The sequence below is a fragment of the Caretta caretta genome, chromosome 21 (assembly GCF_965140235.1).
Source record: "Caretta caretta isolate rCarCar2 chromosome 21, rCarCar1.hap1, whole genome shotgun sequence".
Taxonomy (NCBI): domain Eukaryota; kingdom Metazoa; phylum Chordata; order Testudines; family Cheloniidae; genus Caretta; species Caretta caretta.
The window spans coordinates 3676244-3699407 of NC_134226.1; the positions used below are offsets into that span (position 1 = coordinate 3676244).

The window sequence follows — 23164 nt, forward strand, 5'->3', positions numbered from 1 at the left end:
ATGAGAATGCCACAATTGGCATGCAGAGGAAGGTCACTGACTACCCTTCAGAGGGTGCTGTTGACTCTCCCGGTGGGCTGGTCCTCCCCACGGGCTGGGGCAGAAAGGGAACCCCTGGCTCTGCCCCTCCTTGCCCCTTTGTGCACCTATTGTGCATCTGTAGGTTTGTTGTGCAGAGGGTGCGATTGTGCCAGGCCCTTACATTGGTTGCACATGGGAGGAAAGTTTCTTGTGCTCTCCTTCCTCATGTTAACACACATAAGGGCCAGGAACAATCTCTGCCATAAATAGCCCAGATAAGAAGGTCAGCGGAGGGGGTCAGAGGAGGACTTCTGCTTCCATCGAGGCAAAACATGGCAGGTGTGCAATGTATTAGGTGGTTAGTGCATAGGACTATGGGGTCAGGGCTCCTGGGTTCTCTTCCCAGCTCCAGGAGCATGTGCAGTATAATGGTTAAAGCAGAGGATGGAGAGTCAGGCACCTGGGTTCTGTGGCTGATTCTGCCATTGAATCACCTTCCTGTAGCTCAGTTTCTCCTCTTGTAAAATCTGTGGAAATAATACTGCTCTGCCTCAGAAGGAGGAAGTGTGAGGGTTAGTGAATTAATGTTTGCAAATTTCAGAGGAACAGCCGTGTTAGTCTGTATTCGCAAAAAGAAAAGGAGTACTTGTGGCACCTTAGAGACTAACCAATTTATTTGAGCATGAGCTTTCGTGAGCTACAGCTCACTTCATCAGATGTATACCGTGGAAACTGCAGCAGACTTTATATACACACAGAGAATATTTTGCAAAGCCCTTTGAGGCACACTCAGGTGAAAGGAGCTCTCCACGTTCACTTCATGGTTAGCACAGGTTGCTTTGTAGATGTCTGGGAAAGGTTTTGCTTCTGCGTGTTCACATTTTCCCTGTTGAATTTCTCGGTGCTGGCTTGTTGGAGTGCACTGCCCTCATTACACTGACTGTCACTGGAATCTCAAACCTCACAGTATTTCTGCTGGAAAAACCCTGTTTTCAGCCTTATATTATTCTTCCAGGTTTTTCACTGATGTTTACCCCGCTCGGTGTTTTTGCTGTTTAGCCATTGTCAAGCTTCTAGGAAATGTAGCTGACAAAGAGTTGGTGAAGTGTAACCAGCCTGCATACCTTTAATTTGAAGCCTTTCTTTTATTATTCGTAACTGCATAAATCCAGGGAAAGCAGCATCAGGCCATGTTCAGAAATTGGGCTCCTTGCCTTAAGGTGTGTAGAAGAGAAAAATATTTATGAATACTATGGTGTAAATCCAGGTAGCTCTATTAATTTTATACTCTAGCTGAGGATTTGGCCTATTACACATTTTAGGATAAATTTTTTGTTAATTCTTCTCTGTTTGTTGCACCTGAGATATGAAAACAACATTGGGCCCAATTCTCATTCATGCTAAGACCTTTTCACATATCTCTGAGGCACATCATAATTGGCAGCAGATCCTTAGCTGGTGTAAAGTGTCATAATGCCATTGAAATCAGTGGAGCTCTGACAATTTATTAACTGGAGATTTGCCCCCTGAACCCAATCTCTGCTAGGAGGGCTGCTAGTTAGTGCTCAGGATGATTCTCTTTCCTTGGTGTTGTTCTAGGCCATCAAAATCAACCCCAGCAAAACACATGTGACAGGAGCTGAAGTGTTCTTCTCCCCAGCCTCACTTTTCATTCTCAGGTTGTTGGCCACTTTTGGAAACCCTCTGACTATAATGGGTTCGAGAGGAGAAGTGAAAGGACAGACTAACAAAGGGCCTTCGGAGTACTTTACTCTCTTCTCTTTTGTTCTGATGTTAGTATCAGAGTCATCACTCACAGGGTCAGACACAAAATCAGAAATGAAGTGGATTAGGAGATTATGCTTGGAGCAAATCCTGCCACCATAATCTTACCTGTAATCTGCAGGTCTCCCATTTTACCTCCTTTCTATTTTAACCCTGAACTCTGGATGCCCCAGTTGGGATCCCATCACTGGCTCTTCCTCATTGGCTGGATTAGGATTTGCTGCATACTTAAATGTCAGGTCCTTGTTTGAAGAGGGTTTTGCGATTTTAAATTCACTTTAGGAAGTGTGAAACTCTCTCTGGAGGGGTGCCTTTTTGCAGCTCTGTGACCCATGACAGTGAACTAGAAAAATCTTGCACTTGGGTGTTTGGGTTCTCTAATTAGTGTAACTCCTGTGACATCAGCTGATTTTGAAACTTTAAGACAAAAAGTAGAATTGAAAAAAAACAAAAACCAAAAACCAACCAAACCCCCATCAACCGAGAAGGAGAAGTCTACAAAATTTCCATTCTTCCTGAAAAAAACGTGACCACCTCTTTGTGTGGAAATGGGGAACATGGATGGGAAATCCGTGGAAGAACTGAGTGCCACCGAGTGCCACCAATGGTATAAGAAGTTCATGACGGAGTGTCCCTCAGGCCAGCTCACCCTGCATGAGTTCAAGCAGTTTTTTGGTTTGAAAAATCTGAGTCCAGCATCAAACAAATACATTGAGCAAATGTTTGAGACATTTGACTTTAATAAGGTAAATATTACATCCCTATTTAATATGTATGTGCCTGTGTATATGTATGTGTTTGTGTGTGTGTGTGTGTGTATGACTAGGGTTCCATAGGTACTCTGATAATACAAATAAAAATAATATATAAATATGGCCTGTCTTTCCGTTGCCTTACATGTTATGTAGTCATTTACACCCATGTAAAGGGCCAACTGGGTGTAAAACACTATCAAATCCAAATTCTCCACTCTCCAAAACCAGTTTTGGTAGCATTTTGCACCTACTTTGCACTCATATTGCACAGGCCTAAATGTCTGAACAATTTGCAAGATGGTAGAGAATCAAGGTCATATAAATATATTTATGTGAAAATATTTGACATGAATGTCCCGTATGACTCTGTTATATGAATGCAGGTAAAAGAAAAGGGAATCTTTCCAAAGCAAATGTTCCATCTCTTTTAGTTTTAAATTATTTGAATTGTAGGTATTTCTGTTTAATACAACTTTAAAAGAATTATTTTAGCTGCTGGTTTCTAATCCCTTTAAAGTAAACTACCTTTTAATCCCAAACTGTCTAATGTCACGGCAGTAAAAAGAAATTGAGTCAAAAGTGCCACATTCATTTGATGGAGCAACAGTAAGTTCCACATCCACTCAGTATGGCATGTTCCATGGCTTAGGGCAAAGATGAAATTTATTTATTGTTGATTTCTATGTTTATTATCTTTGGATTTGTTTTATTATACAGCTGTGTTTTTCTTGTGCTGGTCTTCTCTTTCTGCAGCTTTTAAAAATGTCTAATTACTTGCTCCTGCTAAATTCGTTCATGATTGTCACAAGGTGCTGTTAGGAGCAAAAGCACCAAATGACTCATTGAGGCTTTGTGTAGAGCAATTGCTACTAATGGATGCTGCGCTTTGTCGTAGGAACCGATCTTGTTCCCATTGAAATCAGTAGCTAAATGTCCACTGTCTTCAGAGGGAGAAAGACCTGATCTTTAAGATTATTCTTTAACAGTGTCCTTTATGGGCCTGACCCAAAGCCCATTCAAGTCAATGGAAAGACTTGCATGGGCTATATCAGGCCATATTTGGAGAACATTTGTTATTATCCAGAATCACTTCCTTGGCTGCCATGTCTGTGATTGGCTGAAAGATCCCTCGATATGCAGGCCCTGAGTCATTACTGTCTTATGCCGACACAAGTTCATTGGCTTCAGTGGAGTTACACCCACATAATTCTCTGTGTAAAGCAGGAGTGAATCAGGCCCATCAACTTGTAAGGAGCTTTCAGCAGGAAATGAAATGAAAAGAATTGCTATCTAGGCATAACTAACTAGTCTCTGTTACACTGATATAAATCTGGAAGTGACATTACTAGAGTGATTCTGGATTTGCCTGATTTCAGGGTGTTTACTGATGCGCCTCACCATGGTATCTGTTCACCTTCCATATAGAACAGATTGGCAGTGGTGGAGGCCTTAGTGGCTCTTCCCCCTTTTCAGGTAAGAAAGCGGAGCGTAAGGTAGCTTTATTTATTTAAGAGGGTTTATTTGGGTCTAACTGACTGCGTAATGGCATGGCCCTATCAATAGTTGGCTTTCTGTTTATCTATCAGACCTGAAGAAGAACTCTGTGTAAGTTCAGAAGTTTGTCTCTCTCATCAGCAGAGGTTGGTCCAATAAGATATTACCTCACCCACCTTGTCTGTCTCACAAACTGCCATTTATAACATCCATCACCCCTTGCTGAGGTTTCATTTCATCCCAATAGTTTGTGTCTAAAATTCAACCCAGTGCAGAAAACGTGAGTTCTGTCCACTGCTGAAATCCTTGACCTAGGGCTTAACTGAGATTTAAGTGTCACCTAAGCCTTGTGCAGGCCATCTGGTCAGGAATTAATTTCACCCACACAGAAAGCTCTCAGTAGGTGAAATACAGGAGATTACTGTCCAGGTTGCATAGAATGGGACCCCTGCAGAGCTGTCTGTTGAAAAGTGTGTTGAACTCCAAGGTGGGAAGAGACATCTTTGGAGCCTCCTTGCACCTTGCAGGAGCATGTCTGCCATTCAGTACTGTGGAATAAAGCAGATGATCTGTTCTTTAACTGGGCTCCCAGAGCAGTGGGCTGATTCCATGACAGTACATGGCCTGTACTTCCCGAGGAATTACCATTGCTTTGTACAATGTGCCATTTTTCACTTGAAATATGTTTGGGAGTATGCCTTGTGGCAGTTTAAGAAGTTGTGACTGTCAAAGATCAATACCTAGAGCCAGGACGGTGACTAGCAAGCTCCCTCCTGCATAGCGCTGCTGCAAATACACCTGTTCTGACCTGTAACTTCCCCTGAACTAAGCCCCTCCAGCTGAATGTACCCAACGGTAGTGTGGGGCAAATGTAACTAAGTAGAAAAATGAGGCTAAAACCCCTTTCCTGTTGTGGCCTGTCCAAGTGTGAACCCAGGTTTCCAGAGGGAAAAGATTACAGCGCAAGACCCCATTCTACATGCTCTTTGTGAATTCTCTTCTCCCCTTGACGTCTGCATGCAAATCCCATTAGCAGTGAAAAGAATTACATATGCACATGGATGGGATAGTGTTGGGTGACACATCAGATTTCATCTGGATAAGCCTGTTCTTCTTTGCTTCCTGAGATATACTGTATTGCATAAAGAGATTCTCATAGCACAGAATAGCTCTCTCGGTTTAATTAACCTCTAAGCCCAGCAGATACTCTGAGATCCATTACAATCTACATACCACACAGACTATGCTGACAGCTTGTGCCACACACTCTCAAAGAAACTGTGGAACCACCTGATCAACATTCTCTACAGCAAACAAGGAAAGATTAAGAATGAGCTCTCAAAACTGGATACTCTCGTAAAAAAACAACATTCCTCACAAACTTCCTCGTGGCTGGACTTTACAAAAACTAGACAAGCCATTTACAACACACACTTTGCTTCTCTACAAAAGAAAAAGGACACTAAACTATCTAAACTACTACATGCCACAAGGGGCCACAACCGTGGTTCCCTTAACCCACCCAGCAATATTGTTAATCTATCCAACTATACTCTTAGCTCAGCAGAAGAATCTGTCCTATCTCAGGGCCTCTCCTTCTGCCCCTCCACCCCCAAGAACATGATACAGTTCTGTGGTGACCTAGAAACCTATTTTTGACGCCTCCAACTCAAGGAATATTTCCAACACACCTCTGAACAACATACTAACCCACAGAGACCTTCCTACCAACACTACAAAAAGAAGGATTCTGGGTGGACTGCTCCTGAAGGTCGAAACAACAGACTGGACTTCTACATAGAGTGCTTCCACCGACGTGCACGGGCTGAAACTGTGGAAAAGCAGCATCACTTGCCCCATAACCTGAGCGGTGCAGAACACAATGCCATCCACAGCCTCAGAAACAACTCTGACATCATAATCAAAAAGGCTGACAAAGGAGGTGCTGTTGTCATCATGAATAGGTCGGAATATGAACAAGAGGCTCCTAGGCAGCTCTCCAACACCACTTTCTACAAGCCATTTCCCTCTGATCCCACTGAGGATTACCAAAAGAAACTACACCATTTGCTCAAGAAACTCCCTGAAAAAGCACAAGAACAAATCCGCACAGACACACCCCTGGAACCCTGAGCTGGGGTATTCTATCTGCTACCCAAGATGCATAACCCTGGAAATCCTGGACGCCCCATCATCTCAGGCATTGGCACCCTGACAGCAGGATTGTCTGGCTATGTAGACTCCCTCCTCAGGCCCTACGCTACCAGCACTCCCAGCTATCTTTGAGACACCACTGACTTCCTGAGCAAACTACAATCCATCAGTGATCTTCCTGAAAACACCATCCTGGCCACTATGGATGTAGAAGCCCTCTACACCAACAGTCCACACAAAGATGGACTACAAGCCGTCAGGAACACTATCCCCGATAGTGTCACGGCAAACCTGGTGGCTGAACTTTGTGACTTTGTGCTTACCCATAACTATTTTACATTTGGGGACAATGTATACCTTCAAATCAGCGGCACTGCTATGGGTACCCGCATGGCCCCACAGTATGCCAACATTTTTATGGCTGATTTAGAACAACGCTTCCTCAGCTCTCGTCCCCTAATGCCCCTACTCTACTTGTGCTACATTGATGACATCTTCATCATCTGGACCCATGGAAAAGAAGCCCTTGAGGAATTCCACCATGATTTCAACAATTTCCATCCCACCACCAACCTCAGCCTGGTCCAGTCCACACAAGAGATCCACTTCCTGGACACTACGGTGCTAATAAGCGATGGTCACATAAACAGCACCCTATACCAGAAACCTACTGACCGCTATTCCTACCTACGTGCCTCCAGCTTTCATCCAGACCACACCACATGATCCATCGTCTTCAGCCAAGCTCTGCGATACAATCGCATTTGCTCCAACCCCTCAGACAGAGACAAACACAAGATCTCTATCCAGTGTTCTTACAACTACAATACCCACCTGCTGAAGTGAAGAAACAGACTGACCGAGCCAGAAGAGTACCCAAAAGTCACCTACTACAGGACAGGCCCAAAAAAGGAAATAACGGAACGCCACTAGCCATCACCTTCAGCCCCCAACTAAAACCTCTTCAACGCATCATCAAGGATCTACCACCTATCCTGAAGGACGACCCATCACTTTCACAGATCTTGGGAGACAGGCCAGTCCTTGCTTACAGACAGCCCCCCAACCTGAAGCAAATACTCACCAGCAACCACACAACAGAACCACTAACCCAGGAACCTATCCTTGCAACAAAGCCCATTGCCAACTGTGTCCACATATCTATTCAGGGGACACCATCATAGGGCCTAATCACATCAGCCAAACCATCAGAGGGTCGTTCACCTGCACATCTACCAATGTGATATATGCCATCATGTGCCAGCAATGCCCCTCTGCCATGTACATTGGCCAAACCGGACAGTCTCTACGTACAAGAATAAATTTACTCAAATCAGACGTCAAGAATTATAACATTCAAAAACCAGTTGGAGAACACTTCAATCTATCTGGTCACTCGATTACAGACCTAAAAGTGGCAATACTTCAACAAAAAAACTTCAAAAACAGATTCCAATGAGAGACTGCTGAATTGGAATTAATTTACAAACTGGATACAATTAACTTAGGCTTGAATAGAGACTGGAGTGGATGAGTCATTACACAAAGTAAAACTATTTCCCCATGCTTGTCCCCCCCATCCCCCACTGTTCCTCAGACGTTCTTGTCAACTGCTGGAAATGGCCCATCTTGATTATCAGTACAAAAGCTCCCCCCCCGCCCCCGCTCCACTCTCCTGCTGGTAATAGCTCACCTTACGTGATCACTCTCCTTGCAGTGTGTATGGTAACACCCATTGTTTCATGTTCTCTGTGTATATAAATCTCCCCACTGTATTTTCCACTGCATGCATCTGATGAAGTGAGCTGTAGCTCACAAAAGCTTATGCTCAAATAAATTTGTTAGTCTCTAAGGTGCCACAAGTCCTCCTGTTCTTTCTGAGATCTTGTTGATTATTAACACATTGTGCATCTGCAAATTTAAAAATTACCACATTTGGGGTGGAGGTGTTTGGGGCAGAGGTGTTTGGGGCAACTAAAACGAACTGCTGCTTGCATTCAAAACGCACTGGAGAGAAGGTGCAAGCCTTCACCTCTGCTAGTTTCACATAGAGCCATTGAACTCTAGGTCCTTATGTCTGTTTGGTTTGCATATTTATTCAAATTTGGAAAATGCAGCAGGACACAGAAAACCTGATCCAGAGCAGATGCAATTCACCCCTGTACACGGGGACCGGCACAAAGCATAGGCACCAGGTAAGCCTGCGAAATAGGTCTTTAAGTGGAACTTAAGTGTTGCCGATCCCCTGGGCTGGCCTTGGCACGGGGGCGAATGTCCCCCCAGAGAACCCTTGTTTTGCTGAAATGCAGAGGAAATCTTTGATGCCTGATTTTTTTTTCCCCTCCACCAAATTAGGCCTCCTCAATCAAAAATAGCACCCTGCACTGTTGAGGTTCAGGCTCCATTTGCTCCAGCAAAACTTGAGTTTGGCTTTTGTTTTGTTGTGTCCTTCTGGGTACCAGGCAAGAATGAATTACCAGCATGACTCTTGATTGTTTGAACAGCCTGGGCTTCCATTTGCAATAGTTAAAAATATATGAACTTAATCAAATTTGAAAAATAAATGTCTAAATTAAAAAAAGAAATGTTTTCCCAAACGACACACAACTGGGTTTCCCAATTCCCATCACTGCTATTGGAGAGAAATCACTACAGTTTGTTGTATAATAATATTTATTCGTAGTATTTATTAGTAAAGTAATAATTCATCTGAACGTATTTAGTTTTTTTTACCAAATGATTTGGTTAAATGGGAAGGATAGTCTAATGGTTACAGCCCTTAGAGACCTGAGTTCAATTCTCTACTCTACCCCAGACTGGGGTAAGTCACTTAGTCTGTCAGTGCTCAGTTCCCCATCTGTAGAATGGGGATAATAGCACCACCAGACCTCACAGAGACGTTGTGAGGATGAATACATGAAAGATTGTGAGGTGCTCAGATACTACAGTGATGGGGGCCAGATAAGTACCATCGATTTCAAAGTGCTTTTACACTTCTTGGACCAGATCCTCAGCAGGTATAAATTAGCGTCATTTATTGACTTCACAGGAACTACAGCCAGTTTACACCAGTTTAGGATCTGGTCCAGTAGTTAGGGAAAGGTAAGTAATATTATGCCAGTTTTATTACAGAAACGCAGTCAGCTGTTCCAAAAGATACCAGACAGAACCTTTAAAGCTGTCTGTCTGACGCATCCTCACCTCTGATGTAGCCCTGTTCTTGTGCTTTTCAGGATGGCTACATTGATTTTATGGAATACGTGGCAGCTCTGAGCCTGGTCTTGAAGGGAAAAGTGGAACAGAAACTGAGATGGTATTTCAAGCTCTATGATGTGGATGGGAATGGCTGCATTGACAGAGGAGAATTATTGAATATCATCAAGGTGAGTAATTGCTGCTCTGCCTCTCTTTTCTTCAGCCAATAACTGTGTTGCCATAGCACCTTAGATATCAGCCATTAGACAAATGTACAGAGATTGAAAGGCCATAAGAACACATTTCCAAAGGGAGAACATTCCAAGCCAGAGAGGTAATTGTGCTCTGTCAACTGGCAAATTCGCAAGCATTGGCCAAATCTTTAGTCCACTCACAATACTGGGCAGAAGGACCTTCAGGCTCAGTTAGGCACAAATTGGGAATTACAGCAGTGACTTGTGCCAAGCCTGGTGTGGGCATGCATTGTGCCAGTTGCTCTCCCGCACTGCTGTGCTGATGCACTGGAATTCCCTTGCAGTCCAAGTCCTCAACCCTCGGCCTCCACACATCTCCCCATGTAACTTCCAGTTCTCACCTGCAGCAATCCCTTCTGTTCCAGTCTGGGCTGCTTAGATACATCAATTTAAGGCTAGGTTGAGACTTGCACTAAGGATTTAAAACAGGATTTCCGGACGTCAAAGGTTTATGAATTATCCCAACGTGCCTCTGTAGCTACTTAATTTTTTAATGCATTTAATGTATTTTAAATTGATTTGAATCTTTTTAAAAAAATGTACTTGTTATCCCTTTGAGAACCCAACCCATTGCATGAAAATTTGGTAATTTGTGCTACTCCCCTTTGCTACTTATAGCCCGCAGATTCATAAATCTACCCAACATGCTCATTAAATGTTCTCTATGTCTTTCTTTGCCTCCAGGCTATTCGAGCCATTAACCGATGTCACGAAACAATGACAGCTGAGGAATTCACAGACATGGTGTTTGATAAAATCGATATTAATGGAGACGGTAAGGAACTTTATATGCCTGAGAGAGCACCGCTCTAACTTAATGACAGGTTTCAGAGCAGCAGCCGTGTTAGTCTGTATTCGCAAAAAGAAAAGGAGTACGTGTGGCACCTTAATAAATAAATAAATTGGTTAGTCTCTAAGGTGCCACACATACTCCTTTTCTTTTTGCTCTAACTTGAACCCCCTAACCCTAATTCTTCCTGCCAAGTTACTGCAAACTCCTGGAATGCCCAGAAACAGAGCTGTCAAAAATGGATCTGAAAGCATCTGAAAAGCCAGATCTTCAGCTGGGGTATATAGCTGTTGCTCCATTGACATCAGTAAAGCTATGGCCATTTACATCAGCTGAGGATCTGAAGATCTGGCCAAAAAGCTTTAGAGTGCGAGGGGAAATTTAGCCCCCAGTCCTTTTAAATTTTGTTCAAGGTCTCAGCAAACTAAGAAGAAACAGGTACCATCTAACCTGTCCATATCGTCCTCTCCTGTTCCCCCCTTGGCTGAACTCTAGGTGCTTATACATTTCCCATTCTTAATCATAGAATCATAAGGTCAGAAGGGACTGCAAGGGTCATCTAGTCTAACCCCCTGCCAAGATGCAGGATTTGTTGTGTCTAAACCATCTAAGACAGGTGGCTCCAGCCTCCTTTTGGAACCCTTCAGTAAAGGAGCTTCCCTAGGCATCTGTTCCATTGTCCTACTGTTCTTACAGTTAAGAAGTTTTCCCAGAGATTTAATCCAAATCTGCTATGCTGTAGCTTGAACCCATTGTCTCTTGTCCTGCCCTCTGTGGCAAGAGAGAACAACTTTTCTTCATCTTTTTTGTGGCAGCCTTTCAAGTATTTGAAGACCGCTATCATGTCCCCCCTTAATCTCCTCTTTTCCAAACTAAACATATACCACTTCCTTCAGCCTTTGCTCATATGCCTTGTATTCCATCCCTTTGATCATCTTTGTCACTCACCCCTGGTTTCTTTCCAGTTTCTCTACATCTTTTCTATACATTGGTGACCAAAACTGGACCCAATACTCCAGCTGAGGCCTCACCAGCACCGAGTAGAGCGGTACTATCATCACCTCCCATGACTTGCATGCTGTGCCTCTGTTAATGCAACCTAAAATTGCATTTCTTTATTTTGCAACATCGCACTGTTGACTCATGTGGAGGTTGTGATCCACCACAACTCCCAGATCCTTCCCAGCAGTGCTGCCACCAATCCAGTTATCCCCCATTCTGTATTTGTGCATTTGTTTCCCCCCCCCGCCTCAGTGTAGCACCTTACATTTGTCTTTGCTGAATTTCATTTTGTTGTCAATAGTTCAGTTCTCCAACTTATCAAGATCCCTTTGAATTTTAGCTCTGTCCTCCAAAATGTTTGCAACCCCCGCCCACCAGCTTTGTGTCATCTGCTGATTTGATCAGGATGCTCTCTATTCCTACATCTGGGTCATTCATAAAGCTGTTAAACAACATCACAGCCGGTACAGATCCCTGTGGAACTCCAGTTGAGACCTCCTTCCAATCTAACATCATTCCATTAATAGTTACTCGCTGTTTGCGGTTGTTTAACCAATTAGGTATCTACTTAATGGTAGTTCCGCCAACCCCCCATTTCTCCAGTTTACTTATCAAAATGTCATGTGGGACTGTGTCAAAATGTGCTCTGCTTCTACCAATCCCGAGAGTTTAAACAGGCCCCAAATTCTGCCTCATGAATCTGGCTTTATGTCTAGGGCTTCTGTTTTGGGGGGGGAGGGGTTATTAATTTTATTGTTCAGGGTTTAGTGTTAGCAATTTTTGAGTTCTATGTAGATGTCCAACAATTGGGGGTTTTCGGGGGTGTGAGATTTTTTTCAGGTACTTCCCAAATTTCTTGTCTAAACACGATCTACTTAATTTTTTATAGTATGTATAAAAATGACTTACTTGTTATTTTAAGCTTTGTATCCTTGTTATAGACCCCCCTTGTTTAATGTGTTTGTTCCCCTGTGCACTTTAATGTAGTGCTGTTTCAAACAACACTAAAACCTAAAATTCAAAACCAAAAATCAGAAGCCCTATTTAAACAGTTCCAAAATAAGCATGGGGGTGTAACACCAACATCTCAAGCTCTTGTCATAGTGTTTGAATTTAGATGTCCATATTCCCAAAGGCCCAGAATCCACTAGGGGGATTAAGCAGAGGATGAGATTAAGAAAGAGAAACATTTAGCTGAAATGTCAAGATAAACTTCTGGAGTGAGTTATGCACTCCTCTGGGAAGAGTCTCCCAACAGGACTGGTAGAAACCCTTTGACTGGGGAGATTTAAAACGATACTGGAAACTTTCAGAGAACGGTCCTAGACTGCCTGGCAGGGAGATAGGCTCCTTTTTTTTATCTCTCTCCTTCAGTAAATAAATCCTGTTGGTTCCAGGTTGCATTTCTAATGCTAGTTTTGATTGATAAGGCCTTAATGGTGTAGGACTTTGCCCCTCTACTCATGACATACTGATACAGGTGCGATCAGAGGAACTCAAGCTGGACAGAACAAGAAGATCCCAATAACATAGAACAAGGGGTAATGGTCTCAAGTTGCAGTGGGGGAGGTTTAGGGTGGATATTAGGAAAAACTTTTTCACTAGGAGGGTGGTGAAGCACTGGAATGGGCTACCTTGGGAGGTGGTGGAATCTCCTTCCTTAGAGGTTTTTAAGGTCAGGCTTGACAAAGCCCTGGCTGGGATGATTTAGTTGGGGATTGGTCCTGCTTTGAGCAGGGGGTTGGACTAGATGACTTCCTGAGGTCCCTTGCAACCCTGATATTCTATGATTCTATGACACCCCTCTTTCAAAAGGAGAGGGAACTGGCCGTTGATGGTTCTCTGTGAGATGCCTGCAGCCCTCAGAAGGGCTTCTCCTCCACTGGTCAGAAATGGCCCTGTGGTCTACTGTCCTTCAGGGCACACTGCAAGCTGCTTCTGTTCACAGAGGCTGGGAAGGAGGTGGGTTTTGAGAGCGATTGGAGCTGTGGAGAGGAGTGGCGTGGCTTTGAGGTTGTGCAAATAGTTTAATTTTATTTGGCAGGGGGTCGAGAACCATGGCTAGGCCCTTTCTTATGATGTGTCTACATAATTCCTCTGGGCCAGATTCAAGGCCCATTGAAGTCAGTGGAAATGGGGGCAGGATTTAACAGAACCCTCTCTGCATGTGTTCCGGCAAACAGGTGAGCTCTCCTTGGAGGAGTTCATGGAGGGAGTACAGAAGGATGAGGTGCTCCTTGAAATCCTCACCCGGAGCTTGGACCTGACGCACATTGTCCAGATGATCCAGAATGACGGGAAAAACCCGCAGGGCTCGGAGCAGACGGGAGAGGTGGCTGAATAGAAATTTTCAAAACTCTTTTATTTTATTGACTAACATTACTAAACAATTGGGGTGGGGGTAGGGAAATTGGTGAGCTGTGCTACTGTCACGGTGATGAGAGCATCCTATGTTAGAATATCACCCTAGCAGGGGAGTCAGGAGCTCCTCTAAATATGTCAAACCAATTGTGCACGCAGTTAATTGTGAGGCCAACGCAGACCAGCAGTGACAAGAGCCTCTGGGCGTTGGGCGAGCGCTGCCCAGGGAGCCAATGCAACCACTGCTGCCTCTGTAAAAGAGAGGGACCAGACTTTAAAGAGAGCGAGCTGCCGAGCTGGCTTATTGCTCTAGAATCAAATGATGCTGGGGACTTCCCGAATGGTGCCACCTGGGTCCTTTGCCAGCTGGGTGCCTCTGAATGTTGCTGCTGCTGTGTAGGGAGAGAAGTGAAGAATGTGTTCCAGGAAGGTGAGAGCAGGATCACATAATACTTTCAGAAAGTACATTGCTGAGTGACCACTGTGGAAATTCATCTCCGTGCAAAGCGCCCCACAAGGTCTTCATGCCACTTAAGTCTTAGGGTCAGAACCTGACTCCATTAAAGCCAAGGACAAAACCCTCTGATTTCAAAAGGAGCAGCACCTGGCTCTTAATGGGAGCTTAACCCCTGGGGGAGGCCTGCTGTAAGCACTGGGCAGGTGAAGTAGGACTGCAAAGGCACTCTGCCCAGGGGTGAATTTCCCACTCTGAGAGTAGAGTGATAACCACAGCTATGAGACCTATATGGAAATTGGTATGTGAAAAACACAGGTGACCTTCTAAGGACTTTGCAGAGTTCAGTTCATAATGAACAGCTTTTCTGTCAGTCAAATCAGCACAGACTCCATGGTTACTGCGAGAGTTCAAAACAAATAGGCAATAAGGGTGCAATTTGGACCTGCGCAGGAGCCCACAAAAAAAGACTCAGGGCACCCTTTAAATCCTTAACACGTGTTAAATGGCAACATGGGCATCTGTGGACCCACTGTGCTGGGGTCAATTGCACCCTAGCTGAACAGAGCAAACCCCTGGCAAACCCCGCTCTGGTTAGGCCTGTGTATGTGTGTGTTTGGGGAAAGGGAACTAAGTCATACTTAGAGGTGTTTTAAAATATAGTAGTGATGATTTTTCTCTCAGAGAAAAAGCAAACACACACGCGCGCTCACTGAGAAGTATCCCAAGTAACATACATGACAGGGAAACAGATATTTTTGATAGAATCGTTTTTCTCCTTATTATGTCTTTGAAAGGAATGAAACGGAGCTTGTCGTAAACTGGAGCATAAGCAAATTGTATGGAGTGAAATGGTATCAATGAGTCACTTCACAACTCAAATTATAGGGTGAAATTCAGGGCACTTGGGCGCAGCTTGAATCCATCGTAAGCCCACCGAATAGACTGTAAGTGGTGCATAGGCCTTTTGCTAACTTTCCTCTTGTGGTGCATTTCAACCATAGTGAAATCTGCCCAGAGTGACAGGGTTCTGTGGAGGAAAAATTGACTCTAAGAGTGTCCAGTCTAATCTCTTTTGCTTTGACTCACTATAACTCCCTGAAAGCGGGGATTCCAGAACAGCTGGAGAAATGATCTGGATCTTCTCTTTCCATATGTATTTTGAGACAGCTGGCCTTTGGTAGTAGCTCTGATGCTTGCATGGAAGCCGAAGAACTCCATGGTTATGTCGCCCATCCTTTGGTTTGAGGCTATCTTTAAACTAAAGGCAATGGAAGGTTAAAAAAACCAACAACATGAGCGAGAAAAAAGGAGTGTTGGCAGCTGCGACTTTTTGTCTTCCTTTTAAAATGTTAAAAACATAAATGTGCCTTTTTACTCCTGTCTGAACTATTCACACACACGTCTGCGTGGCTCTGTTTCTCCATGAAGGAATTTGAAAGGGCAGCAATGGCAGTGACTTGAAAGGTAATGTCTTGTTATGCGTCTGTAGAAATACTCCTGCATGTCTCATCTGTACAGAAAGAACAACGTATAGTGTCCACTCTTTGGTCTTTGGATACTTTCTTAGTTAGCTATGGATCCCAGTGAGCCAAATTTTGGTCTCAGTTATTCTGGATTTACACCAGTGTAACTCTACTGATTGGTCCAGCAAATTTAGGATTTGGATAGCTGTCAGAATCACTTTTATAGGTGGGGGAAAGAGAGTTTTCATAGATTTCGACCTCATTTCATAGATTTCGACCTTATAACAAGTTTGGAGGGGGAGGTGGAAATCCAGAGGAATACAACATCTCCACAGAATATTCAGGTAGGCGCCAATGAGGTTATAGCATCAGGGTTAGAGTGCTTTGAAATCAGTGGGAGCTGCGGGTGTTCAACACCTCTGAAAGCCAAACCACACCAGTTCTGTCTCTTTGCAAGCTCCAACTGTGGAAGGCTTGGTCTTGGGACTGGGTTAAATCTTTATCCCCAGGCTTCTTCTCGCCCTCCTGCTTCTTTATAACACAGGCATGTTTACTCTCGCTGCTGTCAAATTGCAGTGACTTGTTTGTTGGGGAATCAGAATGGAACAAATCATCTTACTTTTCTCTGGAGCCCAGTCTACTAGTTACCCACACAGGTTCAGGTACAAACACAAGGTCCAATGGGAAATGGAAAGTGATCTAGTTTAACACTTTTAGTAGGATTTGCTTTTATAATTTCCTTTTCCAACCCAGAGATTAGCTACCTCCATGGATAATTTCATGCTGGAGGAATGTCAGTCACTAAGCTGTGGGCTGGTAGGTTACACTATTTCATTTTCCATTACACCTTTTAGCAATAGTAGTTTTTTCATACAATGGTCCTATTGGGTTCTGGGGAGGTCGGCAGGTGCAAGCTAAAGGACCTGTTCCCAGCCTGTGGGGAGGATCCACTGAGACTGGGAACTCAAATAATTACGGGGGACATCAGAAAATATAACCTGACAGGTGAGAAGGTCAAAGGGTCAAAACAAGGGAACCTACGATGGTAGTGGAATGCCTAGGTGCAGTTCAAAGAAATCCATGGCTAGAGATGGGCCAAATACAATGTTCAACCTGTGAGCTTCTTCCAAACACTAGGGCATTCAGGTAATGAGTAGAACCAAACATCTTTCCCCATAAGGTTGAGTCCCTGACCTTCCTAGAAGCCATTTCCCACCTTTCCAGAAAGAGCCCTGGGGATCGCAATGGTGTGCTAATTACCTAATGCAATTACCTCTCTCTGCCTCTATTGCCAGGACAGATGTAATATCTTGGCTGCCCCCAGTATCCACCATATACATAGGAAAGGTTGGTAATTGATGGTTAACCAGCCCCTCCTCTGCAGCAGCTGGGTGGGGCTGGCCATTCCTCATCTGCTCATCTCTCTGTTATGTGCTCACGGAGTGGAGAGTTTCTTCATCCCACAGCAGCAACTAATGCACAAGTGACTAGGCAGCACTGCACACGGGAAGCAGTTATTTCCACCACATTCAATGTTTTGTTATTTAGCACTGGCTGTTTCCAATGTATAAGCACTTTTCTGATTTTTCTGTTTGTTTTTTTTGTGTGTGTGCGCGCATTTGGCTGCTTTTTACCTGTTAAGTTTTATACTTCTGATCCTATAGTGTAATTAAAGAACAAAGTAAAGATGGTATTTTATAAAATTATTTCACTTGGGCACTTTATTTTATTAAATCAATGTTTCTATTCCCAGCAGGATATATTAATTCCCTGGTACACATCAAAAGCAAGTCCATTCAGGGAACTTGAGCTACACTACAGCTTAAAATGATACCAGAGAGGCCTGGGGTTTTCGGACTCAGATTCTGCTCCTACATTCACTGAATCCCCTGTAACTTCAGGGCTAGCTGACTGTACTGATGTTATTTTGGCTTCAGAAGGGCTCACCCAGTCTGGCTTCAGGTGCCCCCATTGCTCAGTTTCCCTTCTGCTACAGTTAATAAACTTTCATCCTGCAGGCATTTTCCTAGTAACCCTCTGTTTCTGGATTCTGACTTATTCACAAAGTTCAAGCCAGCTCAAGTTTTCCACCACTCTCTTACTGGCTAGCAGCCTTTGATACAGGGTTCCTAGCCCTGTCTCTGCTGAGGCTTCCCTCTAGCCTCCCTAGCTGGCTCCGGCTCTTTGCAAGCCTTCTGCATGGGAACCAAAGAGCATCTCCCACCTGTTTTCTCTGCATGAAACAGTTCACACAACCTTACTACGCTTTTAAATCTTTCCTCTGACTGGTCTTAGGTTGCATTTATATGCTCCAGCAGGCCTGGTTCCTAATCACATGCTCCCATCACATGGTCATTGGATTGAGAGGTGAAATAGTCACAGGTGAGGCTGAACTCAGAACTCTAGTAAAAAGACAGTTCACCCAGTGACACAGCCTTTACACAGGCGTAATTGAAAGCAGAATTTTGCTTTATGATAACTTCTTGGATGATCTATTTCTTTGGCATACACATTCCCATGTGAGCTCTGTGGGTGAAATTTGCTGTGGGGCAGGGAAACCATCAAAGACTTATGGATCACTTAAACCCTCAAAATAGAATTTATGCTGGACATAAGTGCTGCATGGACATTGTGCTGGGCCTCCACACAAGGATGAAATTCACCCCCATATGTATTTGAAGATTGACCTTTATTTCCTCCATACTCTTAATTGTGAAGGAAGCTGCAGGTGTTACCTGTCATAACCTTGACAGGCCCAAGTTCTGTTTAATCAGAAACTTCTAAAGGCTAAGCTTTGCCCCAGCTCATGAATAATTGAATAAACAGCAAAATGGTAGCAACCACCTCAGGATTGTCCAGGTGCCAGCTGTCTTTCTTTACTTACTATTAATTTATGTTTTATTAGCATTTCTGGTAGACAAGCTGACACTGTAACCCCAGTTGCTTATGAGCACTAGAGAAGCTTCCTTCCAATGACTGGCTTAATAAGAACAAATTAATGAAATACCAATTGGTCAGAGCGGTGGGCAAAACTCATGAGCCAGTGGACTGGGGCTTACTGGATCTCAGTTCAATTCTCTACCTGTTCACTGTGACCTAGGACAAGGTCCTTAGGACTAGATTTTAAAGGTATTTCGGCGCCTAAAGATGCAAATATGTGCTTAGTGGGCTTTTCAAATGTGCCTAGGTGCTTATTTCAATGGGCTTTAGGGGCATTGGTTCCCCATCTATAAATTGGGGATAATACCCTCTTTCTCCCACCCTTTGTCTGTCCTCACTATTTCAATTATAAAACTCTTCACAGCAATGGCTGTCTCTTACTAGGTGTTTGTACATTCTGGGCATAGATCTCAGCTAGGACCTCTCTATGCTACTGTAATACAAAGAATAACGTGTTTACCATTTCCCCCATTGTCAAGGAATTTCTCCTGCAGTCGCGGATTCCTGCAGTAGAGCAATCATGCCACCATCTGACGGCTGTCAGGATCACTTGAATTGCCCGCTGCTGAAACCTTTCCAAAGCGACCCCCACCCACATGCTGTGAGGTCACATGGATTATGTGTCTCCACTTGAGCTATCTAGGAGATAGAACCACATTGCAAAAGCGTGCTGATCGCAAACAATGCAACTTTTAATCCTTAAAGTAATAATGTTATTTTACATTTATGGAGCACATCTGCCATATAGGAATAGAATCATTAGTTGTTTTGGCGGAAACTGGGAATAACTCTTTCTTGGCTGAATCCTCACCCCCCTCTCCCATTTTCTCTCAGCCCTTTAAAAAATGACAATAAATACATTTTGCATCCTTTGAAATCAAGAAAATAATTTCTCTCTCATTGAAAGTGAACATGGGTAACACTGGAAATCAGAATCTGCTTCCTTCCACCCTCCCCGCGTCTAATTTACATCACTTTCATAATTCCGGAAAGGGGACTTGAATTGATTATAGCCACGCTGAAAGTACGAGAGACCCCACCCAGGAGAACAGAAAGGAGATTAGGCCAGGAGACCTTGCTTCATTTGACCACTGCTTCCATTGTTTAGTGCTGCAGAAGAGTGAAGAACAATTGCAAAAGGAATCCAGAATAAATAAATAAAGGTTTAATGCACTCAAGCTGCAATCATGCCTCCTTTTACACCCTGTTACTTTAGGGTGTGAAGACAGAGAAGGCAGAAACTGACATAAAACAGATTCAATAGTTCTCTCTCTCTCTCCATTACCACTTCGCTGTGTGTAGGTGTTTGATTGCAGTATTGCCAACCCCACACATTCCAACATCATGAGTCAGGCCCTAAAATGTCATGCAACTAGCTTAAATATTATTAATTTTTTTAAAAAAATAATATATTTTGAGGGCTTTTTATTTCCCTGCTGGATTCTGAGCCTTTCAGGTGAACCTGCTTCATGTTTTCCAGATTTTCTTTACAGTTCTGAGGGCTAGAAACTTACTTTTTTTTTCAATGAAAGCTGAGGGTCTCACATTGTTACAGGGTTTTAAGAAAAAAATCAAATATCCTGAGACTTAAAAAAAAATTACAGCGTTGGCAGCACAGGGATTGTGCGAGTATTTTACATCGTGCACAGCTGGCTACCCACCACTGTTGCAACAGGATATTTGTGAGTGGAGGATACATGTGGGTGGAGGTGGGGTTAAGACCTTGACATAGTCCTCCCCTCAGAGCAGGAGTGAATCGCTAGCCCCTACTGTGCTCACTCCTACCTCTCAAGACTGTGGGCCTGTGGACAGAGAATGGGCGTGTCAGAATATACATGGACTTACATGCAGTCCTAGCCGTGGTAACAGCTTGCTTTCTGCTCAAGTCGCATACTTGCTTCCAGGCAGGGATCATATTGTGCCCATCCAGCAGTGCATCCATTAATGCAGAACTGGGTTCCCTCATCTTGCTAATATGCACAGCAATCTGCAACTGGAGGCAAATCCTCAATGTGGGGTAAACTGTCATAGCTTCATTGATTTTCATTGACAGTTTACACTAGTTGAGGACCTGAACCTCTGCACTGTGCAGGACCAAGCCCCATAAAGATCCAGATCTGATCCTGAATCAGGGGTTGTGTTGGGGCCCATGTCTCTTTCAAAGCAGAGACAATTCCTGAACAATGCTCAGCCATGCTCAGTAATGTTCCTGGAGAATCTATCTGTGCAGCATACTTCAGAGCAAGATAACTCTACTATTCTCTATCACATCTCCCACACAGCCAATCTCTGCAGTAGCAAAGACTTCAGCTTTCTAACCTCATTATTTCACCTTCAGGTGTGTTCTAACTTTGTTGATCATCAAGAATGGGAGCAAACGATGATCAGCTCAGAGAGTCAGATGGTATTTGTCTTTTAGCAAGCATCAATACCCATCCTCCAATTTTCCAATTTAGGCCAATGAGAAATCGGATCAGGCAAATCCAATTTCAGCAAGGCAGTAAGTCTGGAAAATGGATTAATACAGTAGTTGACAGCAAGAGCCAACACAGAGGTCAAATTGAGTTTGAGAGGACATCAAAGCATTTAGTGCTTATAGACTTAGCAGTGGGACTATGGTTCCAGTATGATATTTTTGACAGAAGATGACAACGGCACTGATGACACAGAGAGAGAGGGAGAGAGACATTGGGGCTGATTCCTCACTACCTTATGCCAGATTTATACCAGTGGAAAACTGGCTCCATTATTTCTTTTTTTTAGCCAGAATTTACATTTAGGGATTTTTAAAAAGTCTAACCAGCTCTTCTTCTCCTTGTCCTCAGCTTCCATTCTTAGCAAAGGCCTTGCACTAGAAGTTACAGAAGGAATAATACATAGCACTCTGTATTTTGTAATTTGATAAGAGGAGCCATCTAATTAAAATAGCCCACTACCAACCCACTGGCTCTAAATTGCAGAAACCAACATTTGGTCACACATGCAGACAGGTGTTTCCATCACCCCATTAAAAATCATTTCACTATTGTGGTAGCGAAGTTAGTTTAAAGGACATTAATTACAAAAGAACAAAACAAAAAACCACCAGTAAGATTTGTAAACACTAGTGGCCAAATACAACCCTAGAATGAGTCAGTGTAATTCCACTGAGCTCAGTGGAGTGGCATCTGCTTCCTTCAGAGCTATGTTTGACCTTGATTTTGGATCTGCTACTTTGTGCCTTCATTTGATGGGATCCTACTGCTCCTAGTGAATGCACATGCTCCACTTATGCAGTCAGTAAAACATACTTACTTGAAACTGACTGTGGTGTATTCCTTCCTAACTAATACAGCCACAATCCTGAGCTCATTAATCTGATTAAGTCAATGATTTAAGGGGGAACCTTTGCTTCTGCCATATGAGTTTGCTGCTTTCGGATTAGTCCCTTCACAAAGGACAGTGGTCAGCTACATCCAAATATGTAGCCTTTACCTTTGACAAACAATGACCAATTAAATAAGACCAAGTACTACCGGCAGCAGGGAGAGTCATCTGAGGACTGCCCTCTGGCTGAGCTGGGCTTGCCTCCTGGTTTCACCTGGGAGTTAACCCCCTGCAGGAAATCTGGCTCTTTATATATGTTGCTGCTATTGGAGAAGCTGCCACTGTCATCTTCAATAATTCTGTGTCACAGGTCCTTGTGTAGCCCACTGGTGAGCGTGTGTTAAGTGGCCCTTCTCTACCTGCTCCACAGAGGCTGTGAGTCTGGTACAGCTATAGAGCCTGACTCTTTAACTCCAGCTGCATTTAACTCTGGAGTTCGCTGGTTCAATGCCCAAGATGGTGGCCATCACATCTGCATCTTGCGTGGTGCATGATTTTTTGAGTGATGCTATATCAAATCCAATCTGGAAAAGAAATACTTATCTCATGGGCATCCTATTAGCTACAGGACAGCGGAAGAGACCTATTAAGTCACTAGCCCATCTCCTTGTAGCTCCAGGGTCAACCCATACTGAATATTGTTTTTGCCTCATTCTGTTTAGTTATACGAGACCCAAGCAAGGTGAGCCCCACCCCTTCCCAAGTTCATTATTTCAGACCCTCAAAGATTTCTCTTAGACAGAACGTTGCTCCTGAGACTCATCTTGCTAATTTCACCCCATTGCTCTGCCTTATACCCCATGGGCCACGACTTCAATCTGAAGGGAAATGAGAAAAGGTAGAACATAGAAAGAAACACATTATTTTAATAAATAAATATTCTTTATTAAATTTAAATGTTACAAAACTCTAACAATGATTCTATACAAGCTTTAATTGTAATAGCCCACCAGCATACAGTTATTTGAATGGGGATGGGGGATTTCAACCATCTTTCTTTCTCCACAATCTGATTGGCTGACTGGCATAAGGAAGCTTCTACTATGTAATGAGAAACTAAAATATCAGCTATATGTAAATCTGAAAAGAAAATGAAATATGGAGTGGAAAAGCAATTGTCAAGTTGC

The 23164-nt window shown here is 43.5% G+C and overlaps 1 protein-coding gene across 1 annotated transcript; it reads left to right on the plus strand.

The window, feature by feature from the left end:
- The first annotated feature begins 1324 nt into the window (after window positions 1-1324).
- Window positions 1325-17437, plus strand: GUCA1A (guanylate cyclase activator 1A). The gene is made up of 4 exons (XM_048826918.2): window positions 1325-2552; window positions 9443-9592; window positions 10343-10433; window positions 13634-17437. The coding sequence occupies exons 1-4, from the start codon at window positions 2355-2357 to the stop codon at window positions 13792-13794; spliced, it is 600 nt and encodes a 199-aa protein (XP_048682875.2). The 5' UTR covers window positions 1325-2354; the 3' UTR covers window positions 13795-17437.
- Window positions 17438-23164: the final 5727 nt, after the last annotated feature.

What these genes read in the sequence shown, in the direction of transcription:
- GUCA1A (XM_048826918.2), top strand. Translation starts at nt 2,355, where the DNA reads ATGGGGAACATGGATGGGAAATCCGTGGAAGAACTGAGTGCCACCGAG. An exon ending in AGACATTTGACTTTAATAAG is followed by an intron (nt 2,553 to 9,442) that starts GTAAATATTACA and finishes TGTGCTTTTCAG; the next exon opens with GATGGCTACATTGATTTTAT. An exon ending in AATCGATATTAATGGAGACG is followed by an intron (nt 10,434 to 13,633) that starts GTAAGGAACTTT and finishes TCCGGCAAACAG; the next exon opens with GTGAGCTCTCCTTGGAGGAG.